The sequence below is a fragment of the Vipera berus genome (assembly GCF_964194415.1).
Source record: "Vipera berus genome assembly, chromosome: 1".
Lineage (NCBI taxonomy): Eukaryota > Metazoa > Chordata > Lepidosauria > Squamata > Viperidae > Vipera > Vipera berus.
In genome coordinates this window covers 129,420,483-129,440,011 of record NC_138202.1, presented here as the reverse complement: position 1 = coordinate 129,440,011, position 19,529 = coordinate 129,420,483, and the positions used below count along the sequence as shown (strand labels likewise).

The 19,529-nt window shown below is 40.4% G+C and overlaps 1 protein-coding gene across 1 annotated transcript in view; it reads right to left on the bottom strand.

Annotated features, from left to right (window-relative positions):
- The window catches only part of GLI2 (GLI family zinc finger 2), a gene marked incomplete at its 3' end in the record, with an annotated part of 274,691 nt that overhangs the window by 38,754 nt on the left and 216,408 nt on the right, over positions 1 to 19,529 (bottom strand). The window contains exons 4-5 of the mRNA XM_081340777.1: positions 16,571 to 16,773; positions 12,266 to 12,457 (exon numbers count right to left, since the gene is read on the bottom strand). Of these exons, the coding sequence (XP_081196903.1) occupies positions 12,266 to 12,457; positions 16,571 to 16,773 (395 nt within the window). The remainder of the gene's footprint in view (positions 1 to 12,265; positions 12,458 to 16,570; positions 16,774 to 19,529) is intronic.

The following is a 19,529-nucleotide window of genomic DNA, read 5'->3' as shown; positions in this document are numbered from 1 at the left end:
ACTCTCTCATTTGCCCAAATTGATACATCCACGCAGGACTTTTTGTGTGTGTCCATTCTCCTACTTTACCAAGAGGAGTGAGCAAGCTGGCTTTCACAATCATATTTATCTCTGTTACTCCCACCCCTCAAGGGAGATCTGTTTATTAATGTGCCACTTCCCTTGATAAATTACTAAATAGAAACAAAAGCCTTGTACTCAGTCCTCGCTGCTCCTTCCCATGATTTATGCTTGCCATGTCAGCTCTGGCACTGGTTCCCATTAATTTGACCACTGTAGAAATCTTGATGTCCAAGAGCAGCCCAGGTTTTATTGGTGCAACCATTTAGAGACCCCTAATCTTTTTTTTTCAGGGTATAAAACTCTGCTGGAAGCTGTCAGTTTCTGCAAGATAACTTGGAGGTTTTTTTGTTTGTTTTTTTAAATCACAAATTAAGGCATCTGCATTTCATTACTGTCTGCTCTAGTCTAGATCCTCCAGATATTGCAAGATGTAGTGAAATTTCTTTGGTGTAGTTGGTTTTTATATCCAGAATTGAACATTGTGGGCTTAAGTTTCCACTAGAATCAGCTACATGATAAAGGTAAAGGTAAAGGTTCCCCCGCACATGCGTGCTAGTCGTTTCCGACTCTAGGGGCCGGTGCTCATCTCTGTTTCAAAGCCGAAGAGCCAGCGCTTGTCCGAGGACGTCTCCGTGGTCATGTGGCCGGCATGACTAGATGCCAAAGGCACACGGAACGCTGTTACCTTCCCACCGTAGTGGTCCCTATTTTTCTACTCGCATTTTTACGTGCTTTCGAACTGCTAGGTTGGCAGAAGCTGGGACAAGTAACAGGCGCTCACTCTGTTATGCGGCACTCGGGATTCGACCCGCCAAACTGCCGACCTTCTGATCGACAAGCTCAGCGTCCTAGCCCACTGAGCCACCGCGTCCCTCTAGCTACATGATGCATTCACATATATGTTAAAGTCAAAGGGTTGATCTCAGACAATTCTACTGGCAAATTTCATTCCCCCCCCTCCTAGTACAAGTTTCTAAGAAAGATGCAAGCAAATCAAAAGTTTGTTTTTTCCCTCACTGAAAGGCTGCACAAAGAAAAATATAAGAAGCTAAAATATTTATTCAAATACAGACTTTGTCGATCACATTTGTAATGCATATATAAAAACAGGGTTACATTACAAATATTTATCATTTGTCTAAATTTGCTGGGAGAAACTGGGAGACTGCAAATACTAGTCCTCTTTTAGACATAGAAGCTGGATGGGTTACTTTGGGCCAGTCCCTCTCTTTCAGACCAGCCTACCTTGCAAGATTGTCATTGTGGGGAATACAGGAGGAAGGGCCATTATGCACAGCACCTTGAGTTATACAAAATAAAGGTGACAAATAAATCAATCTATATCATCCTTGTATAATTGCCAAAATGTAAATTAAACACACAGGGAGGGTTTTTTTATTAGACTTCCACGATTTAACATCTCTGCTACCTAGTAATCCAAGGCAATCACACACTTGTATGCCAATCTTCAGTTTGCATTCACTGATTTCAGTTTCAAATATACTTTAACATCCTAATTATGAAATATATATATATATATATATAATCTCTGTAATTTCCCAAAGTCAGATGGACTAATGAAATTGAAAGTTTACCTCCCAGTTGTCCCCAGCTGTGTTTATTCACATAAGTCCCTCTCAAAATCAAAAATACATAAACAAATCTGAAACTGCCCCTACCTCCTCCGCCATACTACTGGAACTTCTATGGCACAACCAGGAGTGCTGAGAGGAGCACGAGTAGTGTTGGGGCTTGCCCACTATCCTGCCCTGGCTCCCCCACTTTATTTCCCCATTGGATCAAGATTAAGATTGCATTAACCTGTAGAAATGCTGCTTCTATGGTACATCATGCGTGGACAGAGAATGAAGAAGGGGGTCGGAATATGAATAGGGAAAATATGAATGTAGGACAGGTATTATCAGCTCTGCTCTTTGAATTGTTAGATTTTGTTACAATTTGACGTCAAGCAATGTCTGTTTACATATACTAAAAAGCGTACAGACGTGGCAGGGATATAGACATTTTTCAGTGCTAAATAACTAATCAAAGACCACATTACCTGCTTTGTGGCTAAATCCTTAGTTTGTCCCCTTTATTCTCATTCTGGGATATTATTTAAAAAAAAAAACAGAGGTCCATGCTGTCATTATCTAGCAAGGGAAAAGCATCACCCCCCACTACACACACACACACACACACACACACACACACACACACACACACACAAACAATGGATTGAGTCTGCAGGATATTCTTATGGGCCACCCTCTGTGAACCTATATTCCATTGCCAAGAATCAACCAGTTACCTTTGACTTATGATGAATTTCTCTCTTACTGTTTGCAGTTGGGTAGGGACGCGGTGGCTCAGTGGGTTAGGACACTGAGCTTGTCGATCAAATGATCTGCAGTTTGGTGGGTCGAATCCCGAGTGCCGCATAACAGAGTGAGTGCCTGTTACTCATCCCAGCTTCTGCCAACCTAGCAGTTTGACAGCACGTAAAAAATGCAAGTAGGAAAATAGGGACCACTACGGTGGGAAGGTTCCGTGCGCCTTTGGTGTCCAGTCATGCTGGCCACATGACCACGGAGGCGTCCTCGGACAAGCGCTGGCTCTTCGGCTTTGAAACGGAGATGAGCACCAGCCCCTAGAGTTGGAAATGACTAGCACGCATGTGCGGAGGAACCTTTACCATTTTTTATAGAGTCTTGAAGTCTGCAAGCACCACTATCCTGTCCACTGGTCCTGAATCCAACCTTAGTCCAGTATTGTTCAACCAGGCAACAGTAAGTGTTCATGATGTTTTACCAGTGGAAAACATCCCTCTGCTTGGTGGAAAGGACCCTTTCAAGTTCCTTTAACTATGGCCTCAGTGGTAAAGGTTATTGACCTAGATTCCTCAATTTATCAGACACCCTGCAAGTTAACAAATACCATTCTGCCCACCCCCACCCCCAGCTGATAATGGATGAGAGGCTTTCAACTATGGGTGAGTTTTCCAGCTATTTTGCATAAATTGACTGAGAATAGTAATTTTCACTTGTGTGCCTTGCTCCCTGTTTAGACTTTGGCAAAGAGCTACAAACCTTACCTTTCCTTATAGTGTTTTTATGATGTGCCATAATAGCGATTAATCTGTAAAAACATGGATCACCATGTTGCATACATGATGATCTTGCTAATAGTGTGGGGGTATGATTGGATATCAGCATAAAGACAACATCTTGATATTGCTTTCTGGAAAAAAAATACTCCAGTTGCAAAACAAACCAAAAATAGTTGGGCATATAAATAAATCAAATTAAATCAAATATTTATTATGCTCATAGATCAGCACAAGAATATATCATCATATGTGTGTTAACAACTATGGAGGACTCCCAAGGTCACATTCCTTAAATACTTTTATTTTAGTCTAGGGTTGTGGCTCTAGTTCCTTAATCATTACAATACTATTTGCACATCTGCATGTAGTCATTCTACTTATCTAATAGTGCTTAATAGAAGAGGGAAATACTGTCTCACTAATAAAGGCACAGGTACCAGCATTCACAAATGGACACAATGGCAGTAGGAATGGTCTAATGGCAATTGGACTAAGATTTATGTGATGGATCAAAGTGTTTGGCTCTTCTATGAAGTCTCCCTCCTTCTGACATTCTATGGAAGCAAACATTAGACTTCAAACAAGCAGGATAAGAAGAGTATTGATGCTTTTAAGCGTTGGTGTCAGAGATAACTCCTTAGAATATCGTGGACAAGTAAGAAAACAAGCCAGTGGACCATCAAACAAATCAACCCAGTTGTCTACTTGAGCCATAAATGAGCAGGCTCACATTATCCAACTTCAGACATATTTGAAGACCTAGCTCTTTCAGGAAGGCTCTATAGCCAGTAAAAGTGAAAGGGAAGAGGATGACCAACAGCAAGGTTGATAGACTCAGTTATACTGATGATGTGTGAACCACTAAAAGACCCAAGTTAGGGATGGATCATCATGGAAAAAAATCTACCATGTTTCCCTGAAAATAAGTCTACCTCTTATATTAATTTTTGCTCCAAAAGATGCATTAGGTTTATTTTCTGGTTAGATATTATTTTCAGGGAAATACGGTACTAAATATGTCCTAAAGGGAGTTGTGGCCTTAGTAGAAACTATTTGGGATTTGAAGATATAAGGCTCTTCCTTCTGGTAGATCTTGTCACTGTTACATTGCTGCCCTTGAGCCACACAACCGACTGCTCCAAAAGCTTTCTACACCCATTAGATATAAAGAGGACCTTCTCTAGCCCAAAAAACTGATGAGAGATAAGGACCATTAATGCAAAGAATGGGAGGCCTGTTAGATCTTTTGTAAAGCCTGGTAGTGGTAGAAATATTGTCCAAGGAAACTGGACAGGTCTTAGGAATAAGGCCAGGATATCTGTTGAGCCTTACATGTAGGGTTAGCTACTTTCTTTTTAGTTAGTGTAAAAAGACTACCATTGTATTGTCCATGTGAGTTTATTAGGTTTTTAGTCTTTTTTTAAACTTTGTTATTTTATTAGGTTTTTAGTTTATTTTTTATTTTACATTATAATATGTTTTTATGCATTGTTAGCTACCCAGAGTCGTTATTTTGACATGGGCAGTCATATAAATCATTGAAACAAATATAAATGATCTCTTGTATCCATGACCCAAGAGCAAGGGAAAGAAAAATTTATTCCAGGAATGATTGTTGCATTTGTTGCAGTAATTTGTCTTTGTGTTTTATTTCTTTTACTGAACGATTATCTTGGTTTTATCACTGATGCCTCAGTGAAAGATTCTGTGAAGCCAACATCTGCTGTAAGTATGGCCGTGACTATCATCATATCTTATCAAACTATTCTGATATTTTAGTTTCACTTCTAAGGAAGTAGACAGGGGAGAGTTTGAAGACAAACAATCCTTCATTATCTCTAAAATGGACAGATTAAGTACAAGGAAACAAGGTAATGAATGAGTACACATGTCAGGACGTTCTTGGACAGGAAAGTGACCTGCCAGCATTTTAAAAGATCATACAGGAATGAGAGTACTTTTGTATACATATAAAATATTTTTTTAATCATATAAGGCAAGGGCATACATTAAACCAATGAAAAATGGACACATAGTGGTATGCATGTTTAAAGTACTATAACCACCCCAAAGTTGATTTTACTCCTGCAAGACAGATCCAGTGATCATTGCTGAATAGGTTTTTCTCTTTACCCGTTGCCCTCCTCTGTTTCTTGTTTTACAACATCCCCAATAATGCTTTGCCTTTCTTCCACCTAGGCTCAACCTCTTTGATGATTCTATCTAATATACTAACACACACTCCTACCAGTTATATCAAAATGGACTCAGGGGCATGAGGAGCATGGAAGGATGTTCACACTACAATATAATATTTACAATTATTTACAAAAAATCAAAACAATTAACAACCAAAATATTACTGAAAGTAATGAAGAATTGGTAGGAGAAATAAATGAGGGAGGGAAGTTTGATCAGAACAGCTCTTATAGCTAGCAAATTATTGTGGGGAAGCAAAACATGAAAGGAACGGTTGGGAGATGAAAGAAATGGAAACCTGTAAAAACCAATTAACTGACTAATATGGAGGTAACATACATTAGAATGGAAAAAAAATCAGTTGGTTGTTCACAAGAAAGACTGTGGTTCTTCCTCCACATAGCTACATAAGAATAGATCCTGGTAATCAAGATGTATTTGTCAGTGTATATAATTTGTCAGAGTTTAGTGGAGATCACCTGCTGCCGGCGTCAACTTCCCTCCGCCCTGTGCGTTCCCACAGAGAGGGCCTCCTCAGGGTGCCACCGGTCAGAGAATGTCGGCTGGTGGCCCCCAGGGGGAGGGCCTTCTCTGTGGGCGCCCCGGCTTTATGGAATCAGCTGCCGGTTGAGCTCCGGATGGCACCTGACCTTCGCTCCTTCCGACGCGGTCTGAAGACCTACCTATTTGAGCAAGCCGGCCTGGCCTGATGGGGGATGTGCTGGGGTTTTTATTGGGGATTTTTAATATTATTCTACTGTTTTTAGCTCGGGCTCTTATTTAATTCTTTTTTAATTTTTGTATTCTGTATTTTTTATGTGCCCTGTTCACTGCCCTGAGTCCTTCGGGAGAAGGGCGGTATACAAATATAATAAATGAAAAAGAAATAAAGCAATCATGACATTTTCTCTGTATTCCCATACCAAGGTGTTTACCTGAACAAATGTCCCATCCATCCATCCCAAAAATCACCCCTTCCACTTCAAGCCACCTTCAGGTTCACTGTGAGTTGGAGTACAGCTTATCCCAGAGTTTAGTGGAGACTCTTATAAGTGGAAGGACAATCATGCATCAATATGAAACATCAGATTTAAACATAACTTATTTCTGTTCTTTAAAGCAATCTGTTTAGTTGATGGCAATTTAAGCAATTACAGCTTTAAGCAATTACAACTACTTTTTATTTAGGTTTATATTTGTTTCATACTGACTGATATTTCCTGCCCTGTTTATATGCATACACACTTTTCTACCTCCAAAGTTATGCCTTTTCTTAATACTCTGAATCTTTTGGAAAAGAGCTGAAAGTTCAGAAAGGGCAAGTGAAAGGCTATCCTACAGGGCTTCACTTCACCTTCTTTGGTGCTTGAGCGGAAAGGAAACAGGACTCACTCCTAAATGGTTGGATATCCCTTCTGTGCTCCTGCTTTTGAAAATGAAGTAAAATCTTATTCATAGGACACCAAATCAGAAGCAATATTAACTTAAGCTGAAGCATGGGAAATAAATAAATCATCACAGTTCTGTATCAGGCAACTCCTTTATTGCTAAACAGCATGTGGCTGCCATGTGTAATTTTCTTTTGATTTTTTTTTCTGTTCTGTAGTGTCACACTCCCCTTCATAGATTAGAGCCTTGTCGTGGCGAAGGGGCTTGCGTAATTCAATGAAGCTATGAGCTATGCCGTGCAGGGCCACCCAAGACGGAAAGGTCATAGCAGAGAGTTCTGACAAAATGTGATCCACTGGAGAAGGAAATGGCAACCCACTCCAGTATCTTTGCCATGAAAACCCTATGGACAGTACCAAAAGGCAAAATGATATGACGCTGGAAGATGAGCCCCTCAGGTCGGAAGGCGTCCAATATGCTACTGGGGAAGAGCAGAGGGCTAGTACTGGTAGCGCCCGAAAGAATGAAGCGACTGGGCCTAAGCCGAAAGGATGCTCAGCTGTGGATGTGTCTGGTGGGGAAAGGAAAGTCCGATGCTGTAAAGATTTTTTCTCCATAGGAACCTGGAATGTAAGATCCATGAATCAAGGAAAGCTGGACATGGTCAAACAAGAGATGACAAGACTGAACATCGACATCTTAGGTATCAGCGAACTAAAATGGACAGGAATGGGTGAATTTAATTCAGATGACCATCAGGTATACTACTGCGGGCAAGAACCCCTCAGAAGAAATGGAGTAGCCTTCATAGTCAATAAAAGAGTAGGAAAAGCAATACTGGGATACAATCCTCAAAATGACAGAATGATCTCAGTTCGAATCCAAGGCAAACCATTCAATATCACAGTAGTCCAAGTCTATGCCCCAACCACCAGTGCTGAAGAGGATGAAATTGACCGGTTCTATGAAGCCCTACAGCACCTTATAGAACTAACACCAAAAAATGATGTCCTTATCATCATATTGGATTGGAATGCTAAAGTAGGAAGCCAAAAGATAACTGGAATAACAGGCAAGTTTGGCCTTGGAGTACAAAATGAAGCAGGGCACAGGCTGATAGAATTTTGTCAAGAGAATACGATGGTCATAGCAAACACTCTTTTCCAACAACCCAAGAGACGGCTCTACACATGGACATCACCAGACGGTCAACACAGAAATCAGATTGACTATGTGCTCTGCAGCCAAAGATGGAGAAGCTCTATACAGTCAGTAAAAACAAGACCAGGAGCTGACTGTGGCTCAGACCATGAGCTTCTCATTGCAAAGTTAAGGCTTAAACTGAAGAAAGTAGGGAAAAGCACTAGGCCACTCAGGTATGAATTAAATCAAATCCCTGTTGAATATACAGTAGAGGTGACAAATAGATTTAAGGAATTAGATCTGATAGACAGAGTGCATGAAGAACTATGGACACAGGTTCGCAACATTGTACAACAGGTAGCAACCAAAACCATCCCAAAGAAAAAGAAATGCAAGAAAGCAAAATGGCTGTCTGAGGAAGCTTTGCAAATAGCTGAAGAAAGGAGGGAAGTGAAAGGCAAGGGAGAAAAAGAAAGATATGCCCAATTGAATGCAGAATTCCAGAGAATAGCTAGAAGAGATAAGAATGCCTTCTTAAATGAACAGTGCAAAGAAATAGAAGAAAACAATAGAATAGGGAGGACCAGAGATCTCTTCAAGAAAATTGGAGAGATGAAGGGAACATTTCATGCAAAAGTGGGCATGATAAAGGACCAAAATGGCAGGGACCTAACAGGGGCTGAAGAGATTAAGAAGAGGTGGCAAAATTACACAGAAGAACTATACAAGAATGAGCTTAACATCCCTGATAATCACAATGAGGTGGTCACTGACCTCGAGCCAGACATCCTAGAATGTGAAGTAAAATGGGCCTTAGAAAAGGTGAGCAACAACAAAGCTAGTGGAGGTGACAGTATTCCAGCTGAGTTTTTCAAAATCTTAAAAGACGATGCAGTAAAAGTGCTACACTCAATTTGCCAGCAAATTTGGAAAACTCAACAGTGGCCACAGGATTTGAAAAGATAAAGTTTACATTCCAATTCCAAAGAAAGGCAGTGCCAAAGAATGTTCAAACTATCGCACCATTGCACTCATATCTCATGCTAGTAAAGTTATGCTTAAAATCCTACAAGCTAGACTCCAGCAGTATGTGGATCGAGAATTACCAGAAGTACAGGCAGGATTTCGAAGAGGCAGAGGAACTAGAGATCAAATTGCCAACATACGGTGGATCATGGAGAAAGCTAGAGAGATCCAGAAAAACATCTACTTCTGCTTCATTGACTATGCTAAAGCCTTTGATTGTGTGGATCATAACAAACTGTGGCAAGTTCTTAAAGAGATGGGTGTACCAGACCATCTTATTTGTCTCTTGAGAAACCTATATGTGGGCCAAGAAGCAACAGTGAGAACTGGACACAGAACCAATGATTGGTTCAAAATTGGGAAAGGAGTCCGGCAAGGCTGTATACTGTCGCTCTGCCTATTTAACCTATATGCAGAGCACATCATGAGAAAGGCAGGGCTACATGAATCAATAGCTGGAATTAAGATTGCCGGAAGAAATATCAACAACCTAAGATATGCAGATGATACCACTCTAATGGCAGAAAGTGAAGAAGAACTAAAGAGCCTCTTGTTGCGGGTGAAGAAGGCGAGTGCAAAAGTTGGGTTGAAACTTAACATTAAGAAAACCAAGATCATGGCATCCGGCCCTCAATTTCTGGCAAATAGATGGGGTAGAAATGGAGGTAGTGACAGATTTTATTTTCCTGGGCTCCAAGATCACTGCAGATGGGGACTGCAGCCAAGAAATTAAAAGACGCTTGCTCCTCGGGAGGAAAGCCATGACAAATCTAGACAGCACACTAAAAAGCAGAGACATCACCCTGTCAACAAAAGTGTGTATAGTCAAGGCTATGGTCTTCCCAGTTGCAATGTATGGTAGTGAAAGTTGGACCATAAGAAAGGCTGAGCGCCAAAGAATTGAGGCCTTTGAACTATGGTGCTGGAGAAGACTCCTGTGAGTCCCTTGGACTGCAAGGCGATCAAACCGGTCAGTCCTAGAGGAGATCAACCCTGACTGCTCTTTAGAAGGCCAGATCCTGAAGCTAAAACTCAAATACTTTGGCCACCTAATGAGAAGGAAGGACTCACTGGAGAAGAGCCTAATGCTGGGAAAGATTGAGGGCAATGGAAGAAAGGGACGATAGAGAATGAGGTGGCTGGATGGAGTCACTGAAGCAGTAGGTGTGAGCTTAAATGGACTCCAGAAGACGGTAGAGGACAGGAAGGCCTGGAGGAACCTTGTCCATAGGGTCGCGATGGGTCAGACACGACTTCGCAGCTAACAACAAAGTGTTACACTACTTGTTTACCCCACTGCAAATGCAATGTTCTGGCACAGGTGATGTCCTAAGAAACAAATTTCTTAAAGTCCATTAGTTTTGCAGTTCAAAGTATTCCAAGACCCTTCTTGAGCAACACAAAAGCTGTCTGACAACCTTTAAAAACCATTAAGGCTCCTTAAGCCAGCGTAAGTAAATGGGATTTTTGAGGAATCCAAAACTCAGCAAAGTTTTAGCCAAAAGATCAGAGGAAAGAATTTTGAGAGACACCTTGCATTGTACTTTCTGTTGAGTGCAGCAAAATTAAATTTCAACAATACAAACGCTATTGTGATGCTACATCCATGACCAGCAACATGTATTAACTTATTTTTAAAATTGCTATTCATTTAATTCTGATACCTCCTCATTTTGTGATGACTAAAAGTCAGTGAAACACAAGGATCTTGAATTCATGTCAGTAAATCATATGCAACTGGATTTTGCCAGTATTGCCTATCCTCAGAAAGTGTGACATACAGAAAGTGGAAATACTACAGTGGTGTCCATTGTTATTCATTTGTGGGCAACTTTCTTGTGTATGTGGGGAGGGGGGAATCATCCCAAGGATTGAAAAGCAGAGCCACAAAGAACTATTTGGAGAGGGCAGCCTGAGGGAAAAGAAATCAGCCTTCCGTACTAGCAGCCTTTTAAAGTTACAGATGAACCTCCTCAGATTTAAAAGCTGACCTCATTTCTTTGGAGGTTGCTAAGGTTTTATCCTCCTGCATGAAATTAACATAAATGCAACAGGGCGGAACTGAAGTTTTACTCCACAGAGGCCTGCTGTGAATTCTTCCATGGCACATTAAAGGTTGAGTAGTTTACTGTGGCCTTCGCATCAGCAGAGAAGCCATGAGCTGAAGGTAAGGAGACATACTCTCTCTGAGAGAGGCCAATTTGATAAGAGAACAAATGAGGGAATCTGAACCACAGAAAATAAATTTGTGTGCTATTTTATTTCATTAAACCCTATAAGCAAGAGGTATATGAGCATATATACTCATCAACTTTCCCATAACCTACATGGCTAAAATTCAGTTACTTATCAAAGCTCATATCACAATAAAATAATTGATCTCTAATATGTTACTAGATTCTGCTTTGGGTTATAAAACCCTCACATGTTTTAACCTGCAAAACTATACTCAAAAGATACCTTAAACTTCCAACTTGGTTATAGTAACACATACGACGTCAGACACATGTGTTTCACAGTGGTTTTTCCCATCAGTTAGAACTCACTCAACTGTTGCCTTATTTCCAGTTGTTCCCACCTTAAATATATTTGTGAAAGGGGCATACGATCCAGGCACATTAAGCACTTATTAGCCACATTTATTTAATGGAAGAGTTCTTAGCATTTTTTCTACTGAAAACTGTTAAAAGTGCTTCAGCTAAGCTCACTTGTCTGTAGTCTCTCAACAATTTGAGGGGATCCTCCTCAAAAAACTTGTACAAATTCCGCAAAATTAATTCCTCCCTTTCTTAACTGGTCTAAAAGGCTGGAGCTGTTTGAGTTGTGAAGTTTAACCAGCAAGCAAAACTCTAGATGAGAACTTTTTCCCTCTGTCCCTCCTAGTTTCTGAAGAGGTGGTCCAGCATTTGTTTTTGTACTGTAAAGCGATCGTGCCCACTCTCATTTAGCATGGCAGACCCTTTCAATTTGCACATCTTAGCTTCCCAGTGTCTGCCAAGTTTAATGAGGGTCTTTGTTATCCAGCAGAACTGGAGATTTAGCAAGACAAGCTGTACATTCTTTAAGAAGAGTTTGCAAAAGCAAGCGGGGCAGAGGTTGGTCCTATTATTTCTGCCATGTTACAAAACAGGGCCTTCAGCCACATGCAAGAAGTAAGAGGATGTCAAGTAACCCAGTGCTTTCAACAATCTTGTCTTTCTTAAGACACCTAGGTGCGTGCACACAGGGATGTTTTTATGATCAATGGTACAGTGTCATTCACCCACTCTAGAAGTGGTCATTCCAGCAAGAACATTCTTGGACATGGATCTAGCCAGAGTAGGCTCTTTTACTCACCATCTACAGGGCTGAGGTAATCATGAAGATGCGTGGCCCCGGCTGCTGCTCCACTTTGCATGAGGAGGTCCCCATAAGGATTCGGGTGGCTGGCCATGAATGTCATCTGGTGATAATAGTCTGCAGGGCTGGCTCCTGGCGGAGGATGGGGAAGGCCAAAGAGACTCCTCTCTTTCAGATGCTCATGAGCTACTGCACAGGGAACAGGACGGGGGCAGAGGAGAGAAGAAGGGTAAAATGTTTCCAGACCGCAAAATATCCACGAAATTGTTAGAATCTCCCTGTTCCCTGCCAAAACTGTGTAGTTGTAACTCTGACGTGTGCTTGCTCTGGACAAAAGTCACCAGACTGGGGCCCTCTACATTCCTCTATTTCCGCAAATTTATAAACAATCTCTCATTTCTACCGCCCCCCCCCCAAAATAATCCTGCTGTATGAACACAGAGTTCACAAGGGAGAAGGAGAAAGAGAGAAAGAGGGGGAGGAAGGGAATGGAGCAAAGGAGGGGAGGCTGCTGGATGCAGTAACGTTGTCGAAATTAACATCCTGCCTTTTACAAAAGAAAAAGACAGACAAAGCCTAGTTAATGAGAAGCAGCATAAGAAAATTAAAGCAGGGATCTAATACACTCTCTCTGTGTGTATGGGGGGGTGGGGAAGAATGAGAGTTTTTTTTTTAGTGTGCCTGGCAGTGGAAAACCATTTAGCTTGCCAGAACCAATTATCCTCACTTTTGCCCATTTGTGAATTTTCAAACTTGCTTGCCTCTATGCCCATTTTACACTGAACTTATTTACAAAGGGAGGAGGAGGAGGAGGGGAGAGAGGGAGAGGGAGAGGGAGAGGGAGAGGGAGAGGGAGAGGGAGAGAGAGAGAGAGAGAGAGAGAGAGAGAGAGAGAGAGAGAGAGAGAGAGAGAGAGAGAGAGAGAGAGAGAAATTTGAAAGCCAAGATCAAGACCCCTTTCTAATGCCAAATAATCATAACATTTCTTTTGCAGGAAGAAAGAAGATTCAAGGGTCATACTGAGAGGAAGAAAGACTATTAAGAGCAATAAAACACATCTGTAGCTTACTTAATGCAGAAGCTGGGAAGCTTAACACTTGCTAAAGGGAAAGACCCCTGGGATCAACAAAACCAAGTCAGCAATGAGAGAGAAACTAGGTTTTACTAGATGCATTACATCTGTTTAGCTGAGGACAAGTCTGGTATCATCCAGTTCTTATTCTGCACAGGTGAAGTTCTAGCTTCATCCCAGATATACAGGAAGTGAAGATTAGACATTTTCTTTTGACTTTACTACTAAGTAGCAGATAAGCACCAATCTATAGAATCTTCCATATAGGAGAAGCTCGTTAGGAGGCTGCTTTTTTTATTGAAATCCATTTTGATGCCACTTACTTTTGATTTTTTAAAGACGGTTTGCAAGAATAAATGAATGAACATGAATAGTATACCTAACAGTATTCCCAATTATTATTTTAAATCTTCCACCTTTCCCTCCATTAAACAGATCTGCCTCCTCTTTTTCTCCTCCTCTTGACACTAGCTATAGTAAATACTCAAGGTGTATCTGGTAATAGATGGCAAATGGTGACATGTGATTTCTGGTCTAATTTTCATGTAGCCCCCCTCTCCCCACCTCACTCTTCCCTTCGGATTCCTTGGTAATCTAGAGGTCAGACTGGAAAGTAAAACAAACAAATCTGTTCAGAAAGAAGGTAAGGGCAACATGCTTCCATATTATTACCAAGAAAACTGGATGGGCATGACAGGAAATCAGCAAGAGTCAAGCTTGATTAGAAGACTTGACCTTTGCTTCCCTTCATGAAGACAGATAACCAGATGTCGAGCAACGTGAAAACCTTTGCCCTGCCAGCCTTTACACCAGTCCTGGAGAACATTTGACCTGCAAGGCTGGTCACTTGGTTTGAGAATCTCACCCAATATCCTTTCCCTCTTCTTCATCAGCCTGCTGCTGGCCAGCTGAAGAAGGCCTTAAACTGAACCATTGCTCTCCAGAATGGGGCAATTTGCTGTGGCCATCTTGTTGTGTCCAACTTGCCACAGCCCTTTTGCTGCAGCCAACCTGCCTTGGGACAACTCATCATAGACAATTGCACACGGGATAACTTAATGCAATAAATGTTGTCCGTCACTGTTTCTTTGACATTATTTCCACTTTTGTCAATGGAAATAATGTCAAAGGAACAGTGGTGGTTAACATTTATAGCATTGAGTTAGCCCGCGTGGAATTGTCCATGATGAGTTGTTCCATGGTGAGATGGCTATGACAAGTTGGCTGCAATGAGTTGTACTAGACCCATTGCTCTCTGCTGTGATTACCCCTTTTCTTTGAATGCATACAATTCAAGGGTAGGCATGTATGAATGTGAGGGCTACATCCATTCTTTCATGACCCAATCCTGTTGAACCATGTTTTGTCAATATTTTAACTTCCTTTAAGAAATAAATAAGGAATTTGTCTGGCTGCTTTTTTTGTCTTATCGGATATCATCATGAAATGAATCACAAAGAAATCAATGAAAAATCCATGGAAATCTATAAAATACTCTTAAGTGTGCATGTTTCTGGTCAGTATAATCCAAGAAAGTTATTGTAGACTGGGAAATATACAAACAAGATATCATATAGAAGAATATTAGTAGTGAAAAGAAAATGAAGAATATCGGTGAAAAGAAAGTACAAAAGGGAAATTTCCCCACCCCCTTTTATACTAGTATATTATAAGATATGATGACCAAAACTACCCATGATGTAAGTTCAGTCTGATTTCCCTTCTGTTGGAGAAATGAAAGAGTCAAAGACCAATCCACTCATCCTCCAATTTATTGGAGAATATGGGGAGTTCTAGGATCATATATAGGAAGAAACTGCAGAGCAGCTTTGGTTCCAAAAGGTCTCCTGTATGATCCAGCAAGGTTCAAGTTGTGTGATCCAAGAATTCCTGTGTCTGTATATATAGGCAGGGACATGGTGTAATCAAAATAGATGTTAATTATAAAGAAGCAGATTTCAATATTAGACATCAGGAAAAAATATCTTTATGGATAGAGTGCCTTGGGAGGTAGTGGACATTGGAGGTGTTTAAATAGGGCGGTGGGTTGGACTAGATGATTTTCAAGATCCCTCCCAGTCTTTATGGTCAGTGATTACATACACCCATACACAATTAACAAAAGGCCAAGCTGTTGGTAGGATCATTCATCTCTTTGTTCTTGAACATAACTAATTCATAAATGTAAAGTCCTGCTTTGGAAATATTACTATTAGCAATATTAGCATGTGGGATTTGGTAGGTGTATAAAAAAAAAACCATGACAGTTGCATTGGGAGTAAAAGGGTACAGTTCACAACTATTGTAGGAGCTGAACAACAATGACTGAAAACCCCTAATGTTTGTCATTCTTTATACAAAAATTCATGCAAAATGTACTTTTGGGAAAAAAATATTCATAACAGAACATATACCTTGCATGCAAAGAGCATGCACAAGACAGTTTTTTTAAAGGCCTGTATTAGGGACGCGGTGGCTCAGTGGGTTAGGACGCTGAGCTTGTCGATCAGATGGTCGGCGGTTTGGCGGGTCGAATCCCGAGTGCCGCATAACAGAGTGAGCGCCTGTTACTCATCCCAGCTTCTGCCAACCTAGCAGTTCGAAAGCACGTAAAAATGCAAGTAGAAAAATAGGGACCACTACGGCGGGAAGGTAACAGCATTCCGTGCGCCTTTGGCATCTAGTCATGCCGGCCACATGACTACGGAGACGTCCTCGGACAAACGCTGGCTCTTCGGCTTTGAAACGGAGATGAGCACCAGCCCCTAGAGTCGGAAACGACTAGCACGCATGTGCGGGGGATTCTTTACCTTTACCTATTAGGAATAACTGCGTATACAAGTCTGTGTTAGAAATAATCACATATAAAACCTTGTCTATTAGGAAAAGTTGTGCACTGCATATAAAATTGTGAACAATACCTCCCATGTAAAAATATTAATGGAACAGAATAATATTTGAAAGTCTCTAACATTGGCGTGGACCCGATGTAGACTGATTTGTATATTGCTATTATTGTCCCAAAGGACTATGGTTCATGGATATTTACATTAATGGTAATTAACCTAGAAAATCCCAAAGGTGCTTGCCAAAAGGCAACTGGGCTTTGTTTTCGCTTCTCATCCAAGAAGCTTCTTCAGTCCTGACCTAGAAAGCGTCATTGTACAGACACACCCTATTGCCATCAGCTTTCACTCTGCCATTTTGTCATTCCTCTGTGCCCCACTTACCGTCAGCTGGACTGAGACCTCTAGCAGCTGAGATCATAGACAAAGTAGGGCTGCTGTGCATGGATCGAAAGTAATGTTCCACATGGGGGTTCATGTATGGGTGAGGGTGGTTGAAAGGTGAGTCCACAGGTCCTGCAGGATGTGGTGACAGACGGATGAGGGAGATATCAGAGATAACAGGGCTGCCGCTTAGAGTGGAAGGTCTGTAAAAGAGGCAGAAAAAAAACTCTTATCAAGGTCAACCTCTTTAACTGCTGGATCATGAATATACCGCAAAACCAGAAGGTAAGAAAGACCAAATACTGATAGTCCTTGTTTAGTGACTGGGACAGAAACTCTATCACTATGTGCTGCAGTGGCTGAGTGGAAAATCACATCACTGCAACATTTCCCCTTCAGTCATTAAGCAACTAACTGTGGCAGTTTAGTCAAACATCACATGACTGTGACTTATGCCTTCTCCATTAACTCTGCTTGTCGCAAGCCAAATTGTGGAGTGTGTATTGTGTATTGGTCAGGCTGGCTAGCACAGCTGGAAATCATAGTTTAGTAACATCCGCAGGGCCACAATTTTTCTACCCTTCCACCAAGGGCAATGGGAAAACTGAAGCTGTAATTTAAAGATAAATGTTTAGGGATGCAAGTATGCAATTTAAAATAATTTGCAGTCATCTGAAGAACATTGTTATTAATATTCCATCGGAAATATAGCACTCCAAATGCCCAGTTTCACAGAATGGGACCTATAAACTGAACAGCGTTTTATCTGTGATATCTCTACGTGTGCAAAGGTCCAGGAAAGGACCTTTCCTGCTTCTGGAAAGGCTACAGATAATAAAAGGACTGTGCAAAATCTAGTAGTTTAATTCATGCTGGTAGAAAAGAACTAATAGAGGAGAGAAAGAGAGAGAGAGAGAGAGAGAAATGAGAAAGCAAATAAAAGCCTGCATTTCAGACTCAGCTAGAGATCATTACAAATAATTTTAGTTCCATCTGGAAAAAATGAAACAGGATTTTTAAAAAAAAGAGTGATGTCATTAACAAAACATCTGACAATTTAATGGTGATGAAGGCTAAATTGAAGTGTGTGACTGCAGTGGGGGAAATGAAGTGGGGGTAAACTGAAAGCAGCCCCAGACTTCCCTGAGCCATGAAACCTGCCTTAATACATAAGCCTTGAAAGAAATTCTCTTACATACACAATAAATTCTCTCTTTCATCAATACTCGGTTTCTCCCAGCAGGGTTGTGAATGTCTTTGATAGCTGCTTGAATCTATGTATTATGTAGTTCATGAGCTTTTTGAATCAATTCAGATCAAACTAGGAGACCAACATCTAAAGCCCATTAACAAGATCCAGGATTTGCATATCAATTTTACCTATGGCTTATCTTGGAAAAAAGTGAGTCCTTTCTGCCCCACAGAAAAAGATGATGTCTACATTGGTCAAAAATGAGGATAAAGGGTGGTAAGATCCAGGTTTCACCAGGGATGCCAGCTCTACCAAGAAGTGGGTTGAGTTCACCACTGTTGTATTTCATAGTCATTAAAACAAAAGCTATACCTGAAAAAAAAGCAATGCTAGAGAATATAAAATCATTTTAAAAATTAGGGTAATTCATTACAAAAGAAGATTATTATAAACAACTTCTTCTCAGAACAGACTATTTTATCTGATAATGAGCATTAGTGAAACAATCCCTAAAAATGAACAATGTTCATGAATAATTGTGAGCTGTATCATGTAGTCTACAGAGTTAATTTATTGATAATAAAGCTAGAGTGACAGGTGTAGAAAGATTGTTTTACAATTATGTTATTCAACAAAATGCATGTTTTTTACCCCTAGTTATACCATTAAGTGTACATAAATCAACACTTCTAGTATCAAGATTATTTTGCCTCAGGAATTGTTTAAGCACTTTTAAATCATTGTATTGCTAAACATTGGATTTTTATACAAAATTTACAAAACTGCTTAATGAAAGATAGTAACATTTTAAAGTTCAAACTTTTCTATTATTAATCCCTTATTTTTTCCCCATCAGAGCTGAAGCCAGTGTCTTTCCACTAATTGGATGCATGTTTCAATACTTTCTCTTTCATCATTACAGAATATATTTCTCTATTATTAATTCTCTCTCACTGCCTGACACTCACATACAATTACACTTTTCCTTGGATCATTTACTTACATCTCTTCTGAGTTTGGGGCTGCTACTTTAAAGTTCTTTGCTGTCTGACCCCCTCCCGCCATGAGTCATCCACCTAGACCTCCTGGTGCTTTTTACATAATGAAAACAGTAAAGAACAAACTATTTATTAACTAGAAAAATATATGATGTACAATAGTTATACCTAGCCCTTAGCAAGTTCTTCTCAATGCCTATCTTTTAACTGAGTCAATCCAGAATTAGATTCAAAATGGATTTAAAGAACAGAGCTTCCTTTAAATAAATAATATGGGGTAAAACTATGTGATAAGCTTACTTCATGATACATGCCATCTTTTTAAAATTTTTAAATGCCTGGTCAGTTGTTTCCAGTGAATAAAAGGAATTTCATCAGGAACAAGGTCTTTAATAATTAGAAGAAATGGTTTTATTGACTACATTGAAAAGTTCATTTTGGAACCTGATTCTTTACCAACAGCCTATGCAATTCTTGTGCAGAACGTTCATATGAGAACTGATTGTAGATTAGTCAACTTGGTTTGAATTCTGAGAAGTGACAGCAGATAAATGTCATGAAAGAAGTGTTTTGAGCTGGTAGTGTCCTATCCCCATATAGTCTCCAAATCCTGGGAAAAGTGTGTGTGTGTTGGGGGGGGGGAGCTTTGGGATAGAGATTAGTAGGGATTGAGGCTGCAAAGCTGTGAAACCACTGTTAACATCTTTTATCCTTTTCTCTTCTTTATTAAAATCAGACTAGAGTTTCTACCTATTCTTTGGGAAGAAAA